The sequence below is a fragment of the Oryzias melastigma genome, linkage group LG21, assembly GCF_002922805.2.
Source record: "Oryzias melastigma strain HK-1 linkage group LG21, ASM292280v2, whole genome shotgun sequence".
NCBI classification, from domain to species: domain Eukaryota; kingdom Metazoa; phylum Chordata; class Actinopteri; order Beloniformes; family Adrianichthyidae; genus Oryzias; species Oryzias melastigma.
Window position 1 is genome coordinate 6,619,247 of NC_050532.1, and position 19,812 is coordinate 6,639,058.

A 19,812-nucleotide genomic window follows, 5' to 3' on the forward strand; every position below is an offset into this window, starting at 1 on the left:
ACCTGACAGCATCTTGTCTTTTAAAGGAGGCAAAGACCGGCGCAGCGGTTTGATCCTGACCATTCCCCTCAATTCAGATCAGACCAGCATGGAGGAGCTCAGCGCCACGCTGGACTACCTGCTCAGCATCCCAAGGTGTGTCTGGTCTGAGAGCACTCCTGCTCCATGGAGCCATTCCAATCACGTTACGTCTGGAAAAGTTTAGGCTTAAAGAAGCTGTTTGGTGTAAACATTGCCTCAGAGTCGGACATGTCAACACTGGATGCTGAGCTTTCAAAGGGTTCTTACAATTTTTTTTCTGTCTTTTAAGAATCAAACATTTATTCAAAACAAATTTTCCTCTAAAACTTGTATGATATTCAGTCTTCTTGAAGTTTCCTCCTATCAGGTTTTAATTTTTTCTGTTTGTCTTTTCTCCTGGTAGTTTGTCATCAGTGATGTTGATCATTTTTACTAAACTTTTGACTGGTTTCATAAGTGTAAATCTAGGGGTGGACAAACATTTTTGACTCGTGGGCCACAAAGGGTTCTAAAATTATTATAAAAAATGGAACGGATCCAATGCTTGAAGTGTTTTGGTAAACAACCTCATGAGAAAGAAGCAACATGGCATCTAGACAAAAACATGCTTTTTTATATTAAAAAAACTGGGGTATTTGTTCCTATTTTAGTGCCAATTGCACCAATTGGTTGGTGTCTTTCGGAGAAAAAACGCTGTGTTTGTTATGCTGGAATGATCAACAAACTTACGGTGTCACTCGAAAAACACACTTGTGTTCTTATGGATGAAATTCTTCCAAAAGTGGAAATTGTTAAAAGGTTTTTAATTTTTTTAATATAATTAAATCTCCAGTAACAACTGCAAAAAAATCATTGGACACAGAAGAAAATAAAGGAGCAACAAAATATAATCGTCCTAGTAGGAGTACTCTGAAGGATAGATTCCCTTCTGGAGGTTTGTTGGAACCATGTTCTTAACTGAACTTGTCATCCAGTGTTATTAGGGTTTTAGGAGCCAGCATTTAGCAGCTCAGCTGGCTTCAAAACAGCATCGCCTGTAGAATAGTAGTGATTACTAAATGAAAGCCTGTCCTGCTGGAACCAGCACGAACCGCTGCAGAAACTGCAGAGGAACAACCCACATCTCTGTCCATTTTCACAACGATTTAGCAGTATTTTCAGTTTTTGATTTTCATATTTTGGAGTTTGAAGGACAAACGGTTAAATAAAAATGTTTAGATTCAATTTTGATGTCATTACTAATGCAAGTTCCTTTTTTTCCAGTGAGAAATGCAAGGCTCGGGGTTTCACCGTCATCGTAGACGGACGGAAATCCCAGTGGAACATTGTGAAGACCGTGGTTCTCATGCTGCAGGTACAGCTGCCTCCTTTCCATCTGAGAGTGTGTGGTGTCGTCTCCGTTTTCAATGCTGACGTCATCGCCTTTTGTTAAAGAACGTGATTCCGGCAGAGGTGTCGCTTGTCTGCGTGGTGAAACCCGATGAATTCTGGGATAAGAAGGTCACGCACTTCTGCTTCTGGAAGGAGAAGGACCGCTTAGGTTTTGAGGTGAGCGTCTCGCCTGACGTCCAGGTTGGCTCAAAAGCTGTCACAGCACAGAGAAGGTTTGCTTATTTTTACCATCGACTGTATGTGAGAATCGGACCCAGTGACCCTTTTCACCTCACGTTCCAAACAGGAAGTACCCTCTGGCTCCAGAAAGCCAAAATCCTGTAGACCTCTATTAAGACATTAATAGTATCCATTCTTGTTCTAATAATTATATATTTTTTCTTAATTTAATGTTGTGATTTTTTTCTTCTCTTTATTGCTAGTTTTTCTAATTTTAAACTGACCAATCAGAAGGCTCAATAAAAGTATGTGGTCTCACATTGAACATTTGAAGCTTTTGATTGGCAGATTCTCCTGAGCTCACTTTCAAGTGGAAGGGGGTGTGGTCCTCCAACAAACTCACTCCTGATTGGTGAGCGTGGTTGCCATAGAAACATTGCCTCAGTCTGACTTGGGACAATTTGGCTTGCTGACAGTTTCTGGTTCCAACATACATGTAGCAATCATATCACAAAAAAAGCCAAATGAGTTGTTTTGTTGGAGCCAGAAGTAAGCCATTTTCTAAGGGTTGCATCACACTTTCTCGATCCAATTCTCACATGGCTTTAAAATTAAGTGGTATTAAGTGAGTTCCACCTTAAACTGGGTGTTGGGTCAGTACTGTGTGTGCATGTGTGTGCACACGTGTGTGTGTGTGTTCATCTTCTTCATTTACAACAGATGGTTTCCTGACATAGATATGCAGACTCTTTGACCCAGATTTTACAGCCACATTAGCTGCACGATCGTTGCTACGGTAACTGGAATCCATAGTGACTCGAACGTTATTTCAGAAATGAAAACGCATCACATTTGATGCTGGAATGGTTTATTGATGTGAAGTTTTCTGCAAGAGCTCCGTTATTGCTGTTTTCTCATGGAGACTTCATGACTCCGAATCAGTCGTGAGGCACTGACATCAAAACGTTTTGCTGCCACTATACGAGGAGAAAATTCCTGACTCTTTCGTTTGGAAGAAAGTGTTTAGGAATGATAAATCAAAGATCCTCTGAGGAATTACATCTGCCTGGATGCTTAACCACAGACGTAAATGCACGCCGCTGTGGGATTCCAGCTATGGTGTGGAAATGTGACTCATCTCAGCGATGGAGTGTGTCTATGCAGGACTGTGAGATGTGTTCAGCTGCTCCTAACGTCTGGCATAGCAAGCAGACACACACACTACTGTAGTGGAGTCCAGGTTTACTCTTGGCAACTGCTGCACTGGCAAATGGAAAGCAGAGATAATTCCAGCTGTCTTCTGTGTTTTTCTCTCATACCGATGGCCCTTTAGCGTCTTCTGATTGAGTGACATGTCAACAATAAAATACCTTTTTGTACATGAAAGCCAGCGCCTAAATCTGCAGTTGGGGCGACTCCTGTTGAGTCTTTTAAAGAGCCGCCAGCATAAGGTGCTAACAAACACTAACAGCTCCATGTCCAAACTTAGAAATCACCTTGGAAAGAAGGTCGACTCTTGCCTTGTGATAATTGACTGTATATGACAACTGGGTCGAGTGAGGGGGACATCACCCATAGAAAATGGCTTATTTCTGGTTCCAACAAAATAAGTCAATTCAGTCACCATTTTTTCACGGTGTGGACGTTGCCATGTTGGAACCAGAAATCATGAATAAGCAGTGATTGTTCCAAGTCAGACATAACTTCTGTGGCAACCACTCTGGCCAATCAGGAGTGAGCTTATTGGAAGGTCACACCCCTACCACTTGAAATCGAGCTTCTCAAAATATTCTGACAGATAGAATGACTGAGTAATAGCTGTTTATTTCTCTACAGAAGTCTGTAAGATTTTGGCTTCTTGGAGCCAGCAGGTCCTTCCTGTTTGGAATGTGAGAGAGGAGCAATCACTCAGTCCAGTTCTAATATACAGTAAATGGGTTAAAAATTGTACTCGAGTTTTTGGTTCAAAACCACAGATCTGTGAGAGGTTGAATGATCTGGATTCAAACTCTCGATATTTCTGTAGAAGTTTCCAGAATCAGCCATCTCGCCCCCACAAGTTTTCTATTACTGTTTGCTCCAAAAAAAATGTGGCAAATTATTGCTTCGGAAATAATTTAGGTTTTTTTTTTTCTACAATCTGAAAAATGTTCTTAAAGCAAACATTATCGCTGAACTAAAACTAAAACGGTAGAAATAATCCATCGTCATCAATGATCCTTCCCCCTGAACAAAAAAAGTCAGAAATGTCAGTCAGCCTGTCTAACTCTGTGACCTGAAATGTAGCACTTGTTCCAAAAAACAGTTTAGTCTTATCCTTGAACAGAAAACGCTGAGGTTTCTGCTGCTCCATCTGTCCAAAACGCCATTCTCTGTCATCGGGAGACAGTTACACGACCTGACTCAGCATAAAGAAGAATGCCACAGGCAAAAACACAAGTCAGGAGTAAAAGGATAGAACCGTTTGCAGGTTTACAGACAGCTGAAAAAAAGTCGACAGGTATTTACTTTTGGAAGGCAGAATTAAACGATCTTAGTCCACACACAGATTTAAAGTTGATCCTGGGGGCCGCTATCTGTTTTTGTAATGAAAATGTGAAATCTTTTCTTCATGTTTGTGTCTGCGTTCTCTTTCAGGTGATCCTGGTCTCGGCCAACAAGCTGACTCGTTACATTGAACCCTGTCAGCTGACGGATGACTTTGGAGGAACGCTGGACTATGACCACAACGACTGGCTCAACAAAAGACTGGTACCTGTCGTTATTTCATCCTAGCACGTGTTGGTATAGTAACAAGCAGAGGTGTGGACTTGTGTCACACGATTTGGACTAAAGTCCTAAATTTGGTGACTTTAGACTCGATTTGACAAAATGTAAAATGACTTGCAACTTAACTTAGACTTTAACAGCAGGAACTTGTGACTTCACTTGGATTTAAGCCTTTTGACTCTAAAGACTTTCTACTGTCCCCAACAACCAAAGAATAAAATGTGCATTGACATAGACCGCTCTCCCTCTGTGTCTCTATGTGCTGTCGGCACAACATCCAATCAAATTAGGCTCACGTTGTTTTGATCCGACACCATCCAACCAATCAAACTGCCGGACATCCAATGAAGATGGTCTGTCAAACAAGTTTCTGGCCGTAAAATATCTATGGGTATAAAAATCATGAGGATGTCGACAAAAAGCAGATTAAAAATAATAAGACTTGAGACTTGTCGGTCTGGACTCGGGACTTGAGCCTTATTTGCCTACTAAATAACGACTTAGTCCAACCTTTGGAACCAGACGGCATCGGCAAACACGTGTCACTGTTGACAGGTTTTTGAGAAGTTCACCAAAGAGTCGACGTCGCTGCTGGGCGAGCTGTCGGTTATCAATGAAGGAGACAAGAGCAGATCTGTGGACAAAGACAAGTAGGCACAAACCTACACAAACACAAAACCACAACAGCTGACACCCTTCACTACAGTTTAGGTGAACTGTCAATGTTCTCTGCAGACCTGCAGACTTGGTGCTCCTGCCATCCTTCGACCCCGAGACTGTTCTGCAGACCGGTGAGCGCTTTCTCTTCTTTTCATAACAAACCACTAAAAATAGAACCCTGGTTCTGGACGGATGTGTTTGGAGCACAGGCCTTACACTGTGTGTTTGTTGTCTTGGAATGAAAGGGGTCTTTGTTACAGTACCACCCTCCTCCCGCCTCCTTTCATTATGTAGCTGCATGTAAACAGGCACTGATGCATTGTTGTTCCACATGCTCTTGCAAAAGCTTTTTCTGTGTGTGTGTCTGCAGGACACGAGCTTCTGTCGGAGCTGCAGCAGCGTCGATTTAACGGCTCTGAGAGTGGAGGAGGAGGAGGAGGGCAGGCAGGTGAGGAAGAGCCAGGGGTTAATGACACTCTCCTCCAAAGATCACACACCACTTTATATACATTGACTGTATATGAGAAGTGGACTGAGTGGCCCCTCCCTCTTGGCTCCAAGAAGCCAAAATCCCATAAACGTCAATAGAGAAATAATCAGCTATAAATCAATTGCTCTGTTTATCAGAATAACTATCGTTTCTTTGATAGCTTTTTTAAAACGGGCCAAATCCTTTTTTTTTCAGTAGTTCCAATTATTCAAGTTGTAAACTGGCCAATCAGAAGCCTCAAGAAAAGTATGTGATCCCCGCTGGCCCCAATATTCAAAACATTTGATTGACGGATACGCTCGAGCCTGCTTTCAGTTGTAGGGTTTTGGCCTTCCAACAAGCTAGCCCCTGATTGGCTGAAGTGATTGCCATAGAAATAATGACTTAAACCAATTTAGACCAAATTGATGTTGTATGGTTCCAACATGACGACTGAACTGACTTAATTTCATTGGAGCCAGACGTAGGCCAATCCAGTACTCATATATAGTCAATGACTCATACAATCAGTTGGAATTCAGTTTTTAATGGTTTTAATGATTTTAATGATTAAAACAGGCATCTGCTACCCTGATGCATCCCATAATTCTGTGGAACCTTGAGCATATTGTAATGGTGAGAAAAGTTCAGACCAGATGATCTGATCTCAGTTCTTAAGTCCAAAAGAGAATTTAAGGTTTGTGGCTCCTAAATTTTATAAATAACTTTAGATATGGTTTTATCCATTATCCATGAAGTTTTTGATAGTTATGGACTTGTATTGTTCAGATGTTTGTAATATTCAATAAATTAAAGACTACTTAAATTATAAATATTAAATCATTGCACAGGGCTCATTTTGGGTTCTACTTTTACTTTTTCTGTGTTTTTGATGCAATTTATCATAAGTCAAACACCCCAGAAGGACCTGTGTCACTTATATTTTAGGAAAGAACAAGTTTTCCTGCTAAGATGTTGTAGTTAGTACCATTAAAAATGAAAAATCAACCTGAAATCCAAAGAATTCAGATTTTTATCTTTTAAAAAGGAGGAAATGTATCCAAGTATTCCACCACCGTCTCTGTAACATGTTTGTCTTTGGCTTTTGAGGTACATAAAATAGGGGAAAAAAGCAAAAACATACATGTGTGTTTAGGTTGAGAACAATAAGAATCCCTGTAGGTGTGAGTTAATGTGTGGAGGTAGAGAAAGCTCTTGTTGAATGTTTGCTTTTGAGATCATTTCCAATGCCGCTCATCTCAGCATTTAAAACTTGTCAAGAATTTTTCAACATTTAAAGTAGATGGAAACATTTCTCACTATTTTTTGTCAGCTAAAATGACAGGATTCATAATATTTTAAGAAATATAGTTTAAAAGCACCACTATAGGTGTCCGGTAATGGAAGACTAATGAGTCTTTTCATAAGCTAACTTCTCTGGAGTCCTCTGAGTCCATGAGAAGTTTGCAGAAGACGCTGCAGTGGATAAATACCTGGTGTGATGTGTGTCTGCGTGTCGTCCAGCTCCTGCTTGGTGCCCCATGGAAGAGGAGCTTCTGGCTCAGCCTCAGGTGATGAAGCTGCTGGACTCCCTGAGGGAGCAGTACACTAGATATCAAGAGGTCTGCAGGCAGAGAAACAAGCGCACCCAGCTGGATGAGATCCACACCAAAGTCATGCAGGTACACTAAATCAATCTCACTTTTAATAAACCGTTTCTGAAATATTCTTGTCGTGGATGATGATTTATATTTTTGAAAGTTTTTTCTGCAACAGTTTAAAGAGGTGCAATGATTCATGGTGTTGTTGGCGTGTTTTCTGTGAGTGTTGTTGTCGACACACAGTCTCAGCCATCACTTCAAGTGTTAGACCTTCTGGTGGCGGGGCAGCCTGGTGCCTTAGGGTCTGATAAAACTTAATGTCTTGAAAAAGAACCTTGGGTTTCCATAGTAACCACAAGAGTTTGGATGCTAGCCTGAAAGATTTGAGATGGGGGGGTTGGCCTAGTTCTGGTTCAGCCTGTGCTGTTTTTTCAGATGTCAGTGACCTGATAAATGTAATGCAGAGTTTCAGATGATCACGAGTCGAGAAATGGTGTGATCAGCCCAATTAGCTGCTAAATTATTCTATTTCTTACTCAGTTTAGCTATAATCTGACCTCTGCTCTCAAACATAATGACTTTTTAAGTTGAGTTTGTCCTCTAGATGGCTTTCCACACCTTTTTAAAGATCTTCCAGCAGATAGTTTCCTTAAATATTCCGTCTTTCTGAGGGTTCAGTAGGTCAGAAGACGCTGGTGTTGGATGAGGAAACCTGGCTGGCACTTTCTGCCCTTCTATAGGGATCATCTGAGGGTTCAGTGGGATTGAGGTCAGAGCTCTGTGTAGTTGCTTTGCTCGAGCTCACCCAGCTGTGTCAGTTTGCTCCTTACTCTGCGCAGTGAAGCACATTCCTGCTGGAGCTGAAGAAGTTTTCCATGAAGACATTAGAGGCAATGTGTTTTCCAAAATCTCTTCAAATAAAAGATCCAAATCCTGCAAATCATTTTCATGCCATCAAACCTCTTCCACCAAGCAGAGTTAAATCTTCTGTTATCGTGTATGTCTTAATGTTGCTTCACAATAGACAGATGGGTTTCTGTCAACTTAAGGTTTTTTTTTAAGTCATTTTATTGGTATTTTTCATTTTCAAAAGGGATACACAGGTACAAACTTGAACTGCACAGAACATAGAGCCTCCCGTACACGCCCCTCACTGTACAACTCGGTCTCAAGTCGTACACAAAACCATAAGTTATGTATACATACAAGGGAAAATGGACAAATTACAGAGAATTTTCCACAAGCATTCACATCAGAAGGTCAGTTGTAAATTTTCTTTAGCAGCTGTGACATCCAACTTCTTCATATTGTCAAGAAAATTCTTTAACTGATCCTTTTGCAGAAAATCAAGTTTCTTCTAACACCACAAAGTCTAGAAGTCATTGACCCACAACTTAAAAGTTGGAGGGTGTTATTTCTATTTCAGAAGTCTCCTGGCAACCAAGGTACCAAAGATAATCATGGTTTGTGTGGTGAGGTTAATATCATGTGCTACTACACTAAATCACACAGGGATTATTGAGGATTTTACAAGCTGTTGTTATAGAACATCAGTAAATAATAACTGCCAGAAGTGTTACATTTTGACACAGGACCAGACCATACAAGAGTGGGTCGAACTTTTCAAATTCTCTTTAAACTGGTGGAGTTGATGTATAATTTTGAACTGAATAACCATGTGTGGCGTAGACAAATGGAGGAAGAATGTATTCCATCCTCTCCAAAAGTCTCCAGAGGGTTCTAAATCGTGTGTTAGGCAAAGAGTCAATTTTTCCAATTGTTCCATTTTCAAGATGGATTCTAAAAGAGAATCAGGTGGACGTTTTTCAGTATAGCACGGCTCATATGTGGGCCGTCCAGTAGTAGAATTTTAAACTAGAGAGGGATAACCATCTTATATACAGTCTATGGGGATAACCCACCATGTTTTAGCTTGGTTAAAGTTTGAAGATCATTTTTTTCATTTATCATTTTTCTCCTTTGGTTCAGGTGGTTAACTGGCTGCAGGGTCCGGGTTCTGAGCTGCTGAAGAACCACCAAGCCATTGGAGACTCCATCCGAGCAGCTCAGGCGCTGCAGCAAAAACACGAGGAAATCGAAAGTCAGCACAGTGTAAGGATCATCACAAACACACAAGTCATGTAACGACTACAGCAGTGTGAAAAACGGCACTCTAAGGTGACGAGACAAAAATAACACAAGTAAGCATTAAATACAGTCTAAAGTGATTTTTATTAAATCAATGAAATCCAAAGCAAATAACTAGTGGGTCCTCCTTTGCAGCAAATACGGCAACCCAGCGCTTGCACATTTTTAGTGCTAATCAGTGCAGTGTTTGCACTAATTGATTAAAGTCTAATGAAGTTTTGTGGTGGCTGAGAGAGGCGTTTAGGTCCACTCCTCTGCAAACGTTTGTAATTTGACCACTCCGGAGTCTTTCCTTAGTTCTTTTAAGACATCCAGTGATGGACTTGGAGTGTTTCAGATTATTGACTAGGATGTTTTAAACTGTGGTCCAGAACAAAAATGTATTTTTCCCCTTTAAGTTATTTCTGTTTTTTTATTTTAATTTTTTTGATTGGCAGCAAAATTCATAGCTCTGTTTACAATATGCAAGTTTTCCAGTTCTGGATTTTTTCCAAAAGGGCCTTATAAACCTTAAAACTAGTACTTCATAAATAAATGTGATTAAAGTGAATTAAAATGTACAGAAATCTATAATTGACATTTTGTTTTTCTTGAATGAAAGACCTAATATGGGTTTTAGATGACTGAGCACCTGATGAATCTAAGATCATCACTGCTTCTTAATGAAAAAAAATCAAGCGTTTCAGCTGCTATTTAGTGTCTTTTAGTGTAAGAAAACACTTTTTTTAAACTTTTGATGTGTGGGTTTATTTTAGTCAAGATAAAAAGTATTCAGACCTTCATCTGTTGTAGTTTCTTCCTGATCCAAAGTTATTCTAAAATCTAGAATCAGGATGTTTAGTGAGAGACAAATATTCAAGTGTTACACCAAAGCAGAAAAACTTGTTTGAAGTTTATTAACAAACAACTTTGAACCAAAACTGAAAAAAAATTAATTTAGCAATAGGCTTAAAAAATTATGAATTTACATTCTTGTTGCTTCAGTCGCAAACGGATGTTTTGTTCTTGGTTCCTGAAATGACTTCTAGACTTTTCTCCAGTTTCCTCTTTATTGAGAAGAATGTTGATCCTCTTCTGGTCAGACAGCAGCTCTCTTGGGATACTCTCCATTTTATCCTGATGGATGTGAAGTTTTCTGTGTGGTTATTTTAGACTGTTTTGTGTTGTTGTGTGCATTTACAGGAGTGGTTTGCCGTCTATGTGGAGTTGAACCAGCAGATTGCTGCCTTGCTCAATGCCGGGGAGGAAGAAGAGGTGGTGGAGCTGAAGGCGCTGCAGCAGCAGCTCAGTGACGTCTGCTACCGACAGGCAGCTCAGCTGGAGAACCGACAGAACGTCCTGCAGGCGGCTCAGACCTTCCACAGCACCACGCAGGAGGTACTGCAGGATGAGCAGCAGCAGGAAGCCTCACCGCACCTGTCAGTGAAACAGTCTGCGTCTCCTTTTGCAGTTATCGCAGCAGCTGGACGGCCTTCTGAGCATGCTCTGTGCTGACGTGGCTCCAGCTGACGGAGCATCGATTCAGCAGAACCTCAAGCTGCTGGAGGAGAAACTTCAGGCTGTCGGTTCGTGATGTTCGCTTTTCTTTTCCTGCTGACGTTTCTTTGTCGTGTTAACTGTCTCCGTCGCATTTAAATCCAGAGGCAGGTCTGACCTGTCTGCGGCAGAAGGGGGGGATGCTGCTGGAGCAGATGTGCAGCCAGTCGACGTGGTCTCTGGAGGAAACGGAGAGCCCGGCTGGAGAGCAGCAGGACAATGTTCAGCAAATTCAGTCCGTCATGGAGGAAATGCAGCTCCGCAAACAGAGGTCACTTTGTACTTTAGTTCATATTGAACTAAACTAACTAACGGGTCACTGGAAAGCTGGTTGCATTTGACGGGTAACAGCCAAAAGCAGTTGTTTGGTTTTGATGAGAAATTTTGCTGGAAGAAGCAGTTATGTGGGGGTTCTCCTGGTTTAGACTTCAGTGTTTGAATGAACTACAGCTTTCTGTTGGTCTTTTTATACTGAAGAACGTTCCAGTAATGAAGCCTGGAGGAGATAATGTCATTATTTCTCTAAATCCTGTCAGGATATGAGATCTAATTTAGTCTTGCTATTTTAAAAAAAGATGAAAAAATCTAATTTTGTGGTTCTGTTGAACTAAAGTTAGAATTTTTTAACTTGAGTGTTTATTATTTTTAATTTATATTTAAGACCTAGACTTCTGTCTTTATTGCTAAACTGACTCCATCCAGCAGTTTAGCTGCAATAAGCAGCAGAGAGTCTTATGGTTTGGTGATAAAGTTGTGTAAAGTTCAGTGTCGTCTGCATAGCTGATATAAATCACTAAACTGATGAATTTTTAAAAATGTAATCTCACCAGTTCATTATTTGATTCAATTTCTGGTTTAACACTTCAGCTAAATATGATTTTATTTATATTTTTTTATTCTAAAACCAAATTTCTTTTGTTTTAAAAGCAGTTTTTACAGATTATGAATTCAAACTTATACAAAGAACTTTGATCAACCAAATTACTAAATTTTGTATTAAAAGCAAACACAAAGCTGATTTTTGCCAAAAGAAAAACGCTTCAAATCCATGAACACATTTTGTTTTGAAGAACCAGTATCGAATAAATTGTATAAATCAGTCCTACAGATGATTGATGTTCCTGATCTGATCTAGTGAAGCATCTCCTGGTTAAACAGCAGAAGTCCAAGAAACAAACCCTGAGGATCACCACGACTCATTATGACATCTGTCCCAAAACTGGACAAAGTCATCTGTAGACTACAAATGTTAGGACTCCAAACAACCAGGTTTACCATCAGATATTTCCTGGACCCTTTTAATAATAGGACTTTTATTGTTTAAAATGAGCTTATTTTAGAACATTTTTTGTGTTTCTGTTTGCCGTCATTCAGGATTTTAGAGCAACTTAACTCCTTCATTCTTTAGACATTCAGATTATCTTCTGGTGGACTTTTAATCAGTTTAGGATTATCGTGGTAATTGAAGTGGTCCCTTAATTCAAAGTAGAAAATTCTCTGTTTGCAGCTGATATTAAATCCAAACAGAATCATTTATTTATTTCTAGCAACTTCTGTAGATTAAAATGATCTGTTCTATCAAAAGTTTGGGTCAGAATATCTGACGGGCTGGCTTGGATGTTTTTATTCATTTACAGTAATAATCTGGGTAAATCGATTAGCTCTCATTTAATCACCTGTGTTGATGTTTTTGCAGGTGTGAGGACATGGTGGATGTCAGGAGGCTGAAGATGCTTCAGATGGTCCAGCTGTTTAAATGTGAAGAGGATGCTTTACAGGTTAAACACAAACCAGATCAAAGTTCCCTCTGGAGCATTTGTTCCCTGTCTGAATGCATGACTGTGTTCAGGCTGTTGATTGGCTCAGCGAGCTGCTGGACGCTCTGCTGAAGACCCACGTCCGGCTGGGCGATGACTCTCAGGAGACCAGGACCATGTTGGACAAACACAAGAAGTTTGTGGACGTCGCTCAGGTGAGGCAGTAATCATCTGAGTTCTGCAAGGAAACCATCAGCTTCTTGAGGACACGGTAAAAGAAACTTTTCTCTTTGATTTCCTGCAGAGCACCTATGATTATGGCCGGCAGCTGCTGCAGGCCACCGTGGTCCTCTGCCAGTCGCTGCGCTGCACCACCCGCTCATCTGGAGACACCCTGCCCCGACTCAACCGGGTCTGGAAGCAGTTCACCGTCAGCGCCGACGAGCGGCAGCAAAGACTGGAGCTGGCTCTGAACTTTCATACGGCCACTGAGAGGGTGAGAGTGCAGGACAGACGCTGGAGCGTGACGCTGCCAGTGTCTCATCAGCTACTGATCTGCATTTTTATTTACAAGTTTATGTCCAAATTTGGCAGAGATGCACAAGAAAATGAACCAAAAACTAAAATAAAACTCTTTTAATCATTCAAAGACCAAAAAGTTTTGCTGTAGTGATGCAAAATCAAACAAATGTTTGTTTGTTTTTTAACAACCATCTGTGTGTTTTTGAAAGCTGCATTTCTGGTGTGTTTCAGGTTCTGCAGCAGGAGAGTGTGGAGCTGGACTCTCTGGATGAAGTCGACTCTTCAGGGAAAACGTTGCTGGACCGACTCACCTTGCCTGTCATCTTCCCTGATGGGTACAAACATTCATGTTGAATTAGAAAAATTAGTTTTTGGTCAAAACTTTACTTTTATCCATTTATTTAAAACTCTAATGATTGTTATTCCCCTAAAAAATAACTACCATGGTAGGAAAGAATCCTTGGTCTATGAAAGTACATGAAAGTATTGTCAAATGTTGGAAAGTCTAAATAAAGATAAGAACCTAATTTAAATTCACTCTAAATTAAATATTAATATGTTCAAATTAGCTTTTTTTCTCTTGAATTAATACGTTTTTTTCCATATAAAGTATGTTTCCATGTAAGGTGTCTTGATGGAGAAACCTTTTCTGGTTTCAGGAGTGAACAGTTCTTTGGGACTCCCAGCGACACTGCCACAGCAGCAGAGGGGGTCAGAGAGCGCCTCCTGCTGGTGGAGGAGCGGCGCCTCCAGCTGCAGGAGGCCCGGCTTCACACAGAGGACGGCGGGGAGGAAAAAGACATGCCTAATGGCCAGGAGGGGCGACTGGATGTCATCGGAGAAGAACTGAGTGAGAAAGAGGAAGGAGAGGAGGAGACGGAACGAAGGATCGACGACTCTGTGACAGAGATCCCGGATTGCTAATGGATCTGTGATGACGAGCAGCAGCCTTAAGGAGAGAAAATGAAGGGCTGCCAATCAATCTCAACACCTCTGGGAGAGGAGCGCCCTCTGCAGGTTGTTGCAGCTTACTTTTGCTGACTGTTGGAATTCTTTCCATCACATCACTCCTCAGCCTTAATGCTTTGTCTTCTAAAAAAAAGGATGAAAGTGTCTCATCAAGATTCAAATCTCTGCTTTTGCCATCTATAGTCCAAAATATCACAAATGTCCAAGATATGAACTGAAAAACTGATCTCTTCATCTGAGACGTTTCCTCATGGATGCTCCTGATGTTCTGGTGAAACTGCATCCTTTTATCCACTGACGTGGACGGAGCTTTTTCCATCTCCCTGATGGTATCGATCCATCATCTATGGTTGTTACATTTAATCCTGCAGACCGTCCATCTGTGAGACAGAGCTCTTATCTTTTATCAGATTTACAAAGTGGAAAACCGTTATTGACTGTTACTGAGGAGATGCAGCGCCGGCGAGTCCCACAGACTAAACAACGCTCAGACCTCTGAGGATCATGAGGTTTTGAGGTCAACTTTTTTCTATGTAAGAAATCCGTTTTTTTTTTTTTTTTTTTAAACCAACATCCAGATCACACATCCAGTGCTTTAACCTAAAATGTTTTAAAGAAAAGAAATATGCAACTAAAACAAACGTGCCAAAAACTTGAGAATTACCCTGGAAAAATCACTACAACGTGACAAAAAAAAAATTTCAAAGTATAAAAACAGAACTGCAGTACAAAATGCAAAAATTTACGTTTTTTTTAAAACTAGCATTAAAATACGAATAGACTTTGAGATTCATTCTGAAGCAGAAGGTGTTAATGCCTGTTAGCTTAGTGCAGATGGGAGTTTTCCTATGAGTTAACCTGTTGAACCAAAGCTGGTAAAAAAAAAAAATATAAGTATATTTATGGAGTGAGTGATACGGTTTACTATAATTTCTCACAATGATCTGGATTTCACTGGAGATCTATACGTGTGATCAACATGTACAAGCTAACACATCTGTGATAAACTGGAATAAAATCAACATCCACTTTGTCTAAAAGCATGCCGACAGTGTTTCCTGAGGAACTGGGACTTTTTAGAAATATTCTGACAGGATTTTTGAAGGGCTGAGAGGTTTTCCTTACTTTGCAGTTGTAAAAAATTAATAAACCACCATCCTCCAGCTTATTCAGGTTTGGTACAGAGGTTCATATGCAGACAAGTCGGCCTCAGCAAAGGACAGATGCCTCTTTTTATTGATCATTTTTTAAGCATTTCTTTAACTAAAATTGGTGTTTTGAGCCAACAACTGCTGCTGTAAATGTAACTGCTAGTCGCTGAGCTCGCCTTCTGTCTTCATGAGGCCAGGAATCAACACAACGGCTGAAAATAAAGAGTATTTACCTGTCTGTCTGCAGTGTGTTGATTCATAGGGAGGAAACTGCCCTTAGGTCAGAAAAGTCTGAAAAATACTGATCCTTTTATAACAACTAGAATATATAAAATAATACAAAATTATAGGGCATTTTTTAAAGAAACCAACTGAGTTTCCAGAGATTTTACGACATTATATATATCTTTATAGTAAACCAAAATGTTTTAGTGGTTATTTTAAACAAAAAAAAATTGTAAAAGATTTTACAATTTATTAAGAAAAACGCCAACTGTAACACACATTTGACAACTTATTAAAACAAAAACAAAAAAAACATTTCATTTAAGTTTTTAACTTCATCTTTTTAAATAATACATGTTACATTTTTATCTATTTTTAAATGAAAAAAAAAATAGCAGAATGTAATATTTTATAGAATTCTATAAAACCGAGTGATGAGTTTTAAAATTAACAACTATGAAGTAAGTTACAAAACCTGAATCACAAAGAACAAATGATCACTCATTACAGTATAGGGTTTATGTCGCATTTCTGACAGTTTATTTACATATTTTACATTTAAACTACGCAAACAGGTTTATGAAATATTGTATACACACTGCACCACCAAAATCTATGAATCCAGTCATGTGTTGATGCAGCTGTAGCTTTGTTTTCTCTCAGAAATGTAACTGTTGTGCCTAATTTCGAGTGTAGTTATTGCTGGATCAGAGCTGTAATTACAGAACTCCTCCAGCAGGGGGCAGTTACTGTTAAATCTTCAATCTTTCCATTGATGTTGTGCATTTAAGAGCACTGCTTTCTGTTTTTTAGTACTAAAGAAAGAGAGATCAGTGTCTCTGTTTACACACATGTTTGGAGGTTTTGCACAACATGAGCTGAATGACTTATGAGCATCTCAGATGAAACCTGCATATGAGATAACACGGGTGCTGATGGGGGCATTGCAGCGGAGGTGTGGCTGCGAGGTCGATGACCTCACGGTGCGGGTCATCGGCGGGTCTCCTTGTCTAAAAGGTCTTTGGCTTCGTTGATCTTGGCAGCGAGATACGGTGAACCACCTGCACACAAATGAAAGACGTTTTAGGAGAATTCCACTGCAGTTCTCTTTCAATTTTCTTTTTCAACACAGTTAATCAAAATTAGTGAAGGTCATGTGACTTTACAGCTGGAGGTTGAATTTCTGAAGATATACCAAAATTTTGAATAGTAAAATATCTGATTGTGCAAAATGATTTAAGGTATTTCTTTTGCCTGTCAAAAAAAAAAACAACAGTGAACAGAACAAAATAATACAAGAAGAAACATTAATTAAAATTAAACAGAATAAGATGATTTAAACAGGTGAGTTTTAGATTAGTTTAAAAAAAATGATAGTCCACATTATGGACTTTCTAAATGTACGAATCTGAAACAAAATATAGAACTTAAGCTATTTGCTAAAAATAAACTCTAATTTTTTTTGTTCTTGCGCAAAAATAGTAAAAAGCAAGCTGATATTTACATACATAGGAAGCTGGAAAATGAGGGACGACACCAGAACAGGATTGTTGGTGTACCTTTATCAGGATGGTTCAGGACCATGATCCTCCGATGTGCCTCCCGGACTTTAGTCTTTGTGCTGGTCGGGCTAAAGAAAACATACATTTAAAGAAAAGTTTAATCAGAAATTTGATTTATTTTTTCTTTTAAGGATCCACAAATAAAGCTGTGCTTCTGTTACGTAATCTCCAACCTGATTCCGAGGATGAGGCTGGCTTCTCGTCGGGACATTTTCTGCTCGAAACCTCCTTTGTAATATGAGGAGAAAGCCTGATGTGACAGAAGGAGGATGGAGCTGAGATTATCCAAGAACTCACAACAAGGTCAGGTAAAAATCTGTCTCTAGATAACTTCAAATAGGTCAGAGTATTTATAAATCCAAGTGTCTGTAATCAATCTAATGATGCCTGAATGAAGTAAAACCGAGCACCAACCGATGAAGGCATCTTCTTTACAGTTTCAGAGAAAACCTGTCCCAGAGGCTTCCACAGCTGGAAGGCGTAACGGCCTGTGGATCAAAACACACAAAAAGGTAAGGACAAACTCCATCAAACAAAGCATTCACATGATGTAGAACTGTAACTAACTGAGAACAAAACAGGAAATAGTCCGGTTTCAGCAACATGAGAGGCAAGATTAAGAAAAAGGTCACAATCTCATAAATCAAAGCATTTTTACCTGCAAAACCTGCAGCAGCAGCACAGAGTCCAACTGCAATCAGAGTCCCTCCCTGACGGAAAAACAACACAACTCAGAAAACACTAGAAAGCTTTCTTTGGACAGCAAAAGAAAAATACAAAAGATGTGTCAGTATTTTGGTGCTTATATTTCATAAAAAATTGAAATTAGGTTTGTTGAGAAGTCATTTATTTAACATAAACCTGCAAAAGACGAAAGAAAATTATGCTTGTAAAAGATTATACAATTAAATATTTGACAGTCAAGTGCTATTAGGGTACTTTTGCTCTTTAAAACAATGAAATAGTATTTAAAAACAACTTTTAGCAACTGTTGCGCTTATTGTTGTGTAATAACAAAACTCACATGCTGTTTAAAGTAATTTTAATGGGATAAATAGAGATAGATATAAATATAGAAGTTAAATATAACACATAAAATCACCAGGAAGGAATTAAAGAATAAAAAAGAAAAAATACTACACATTATTTAGTCTCTTAACATATTTATAACAAAAAGTTAGCTTTCTCAGGAAGAGGATGAGGCACACGAGCGCGTGCCCTTGGAGACTAGGACTCTTACGTCATCCTCGCAATTTGAAAGAAACAGTAATAGAAGATGAAAAAATAAAGGTTTGGGGTTTCTATTCAGCGGTTTTGTATGAAAGATAAACGCATTGCATCCAAACAGCCCTCTGTGGTTTATGACAGGTCGAAATAATTGACTGAATCGTGTCGTATCGGTTTATTTCGCCGATGTCATCAAGGTTACTGCAGTAATAAACGACAGGCACAGTTTAATCAAGTTTGACAGGTTTCACAAACATCCTACCAGCTTCCTGTCTATTTCTGCGTCGCTCCTTATGGCCGTTTTAGGGGAATATTCGGCGTATCTCATCATATCATCCATGCTGGGTCCTGCTGTGTTCGCCATGTTTTTCTATGAGATTTGCCGGTCAGTCTTCTTCGTGTTTCTTTAATGCAGTTGCAAACTAAATTCACGCGCTCCACCGCCACCTACTGGGCTGGAGCTGTTTCTCTTCTTAGATCCATACAGAAAATCCTTGAATTGTCATTAAAATGTCTTAAAACTACTACTACTACTACTAATAATAATAATAATCATCATAATAATAATAATAAAAAACGTTTAATTAAACCAACAAAGAGGAATCCTTGATTAAAATTTAATTTTAGAAATGAACCTGTCAAACCTGTTAAACCTTCACTCAGATGAAAATTGTGTCTTCTATGTTTTTAACATGCTCTTGTAGCGTTTTTCTAATGATGGAAGACATTTTTAACAGGACTTTCTCAGTTGAATTAAATAGAAATGCTCTTTTAGTCATCACACTCAGATTCACCACATTCCTTCTTTCTGTCACAATGCCATTACAGTCTCATGACATTAACTTAACTTATTCAGTGAATAAATCAGTCTGTTACACGCTTCACATGTTTTTAGAATTTAAATCCGTATGGTGGAACCCATTTGTGAAAATAACGATCCGAAAAATCCTGTTTGCCAACTTCCTGTATCAAATCCACCAAGTAAGAGTGAAAAAAACATGTATTCACTTTAAAAGTTTTCAGTTTGTGTGATTGCAGGAGATGCTGTCTCAGTGTTATCACTTTCATAGTTTATGCTGAGTGTTCTACTTCTTGCTGGACTCGTCATTCTTGGCCTCCACTGTGAATATTTAATTCACAACAGACCAAATGTGACAAAAAGTTACATTTTAAGTTGTGGACCGGGAAGCTGGTGGTTTGCACTTTGTTTCAAATGGTAAATTGCAGCTGGGTCCTTTTCTGTGTACATGATCTTCTTGTACATGAAGGGGTTTTCTGGATCCTTCCACAGTCCAAAAACATTTTTCATATTTGGAATCGGTGTGAGAGTCTGTGCTGGACTGCAAACTGTCCAGAATGTAACTTCGCCTCCTCCTACAGTAGCAACGATCTACTTGAGGAACCTACACAAGCAGGAATGGAGCGACGTGCCTGGATGCTGTGGCCTCTTTGGAATCCAACGAGAGCGACTATTTTAGACTTTTATTTTATTATTTAAATTTTTCACTCACAAGGTCCTTGAAAACGCTATTTCACTTCGTCTACAATACACTGTATGAAAGAAAGTGAGAATAAAGCTTCTATTCTATTATTCAGAGAGTCTCAAAATAAAAGTGAAAAACATGGAGAAGAGCAAGCATGTAA

The 19,812-nt window shown here is 39.4% G+C and overlaps 2 protein-coding genes across 2 annotated transcripts in view; one reads left to right on the top strand and one right to left on the bottom strand.

Moving 5' to 3' along the window:
- Positions 1-15,392, top strand: part of sestd1 (SEC14 and spectrin domains 1) — an 18,127-nt gene extending 2,735 nt beyond the window's left edge. Inside the window, exons 3-19 of the mRNA XM_024286560.2 lie at positions 27-135; positions 1,285-1,375; positions 1,456-1,569; positions 4,210-4,323; positions 4,897-4,991; positions 5,077-5,132; positions 5,372-5,449; positions 6,995-7,152; positions 9,061-9,183; positions 10,402-10,596; positions 10,670-10,784; positions 10,861-11,026; positions 12,452-12,533; positions 12,605-12,727; positions 12,817-13,008; positions 13,266-13,369; positions 13,694-15,392. Of these exons, the coding sequence (XP_024142328.1) occupies positions 27-135; positions 1,285-1,375; positions 1,456-1,569; positions 4,210-4,323; positions 4,897-4,991; positions 5,077-5,132; positions 5,372-5,449; positions 6,995-7,152; positions 9,061-9,183; positions 10,402-10,596; positions 10,670-10,784; positions 10,861-11,026; positions 12,452-12,533; positions 12,605-12,727; positions 12,817-13,008; positions 13,266-13,369; positions 13,694-13,958 (2,180 nt within the window). The 3' untranslated portion in view covers positions 13,959-15,392. The remainder of the gene's footprint in view (positions 1-26; positions 136-1,284; positions 1,376-1,455; positions 1,570-4,209; positions 4,324-4,896; positions 4,992-5,076; positions 5,133-5,371; positions 5,450-6,994; positions 7,153-9,060; positions 9,184-10,401; positions 10,597-10,669; positions 10,785-10,860; positions 11,027-12,451; positions 12,534-12,604; positions 12,728-12,816; positions 13,009-13,265; positions 13,370-13,693) is intronic.
- Positions 15,393-15,891: 499 nt separating this feature from the next.
- dnajc15 (DnaJ (Hsp40) homolog, subfamily C, member 15) lies at positions 15,892-18,586 on the bottom strand. The gene is made up of 6 exons (XM_024286559.2): positions 18,431-18,586; positions 17,600-17,651; positions 17,356-17,429; positions 17,115-17,191; positions 16,939-17,009; positions 15,892-16,440 (listed from the first exon to the last, which is right to left on the bottom strand). Exons 1-6 carry the CDS (start codon positions 18,530-18,532, stop codon positions 16,370-16,372), a joined length of 447 nt encoding a protein of 148 aa, XP_024142327.1. The 5' UTR covers positions 18,533-18,586; the 3' UTR covers positions 15,892-16,369.
- Between the last annotated feature and the right edge of the window lie 1,226 nt (positions 18,587-19,812).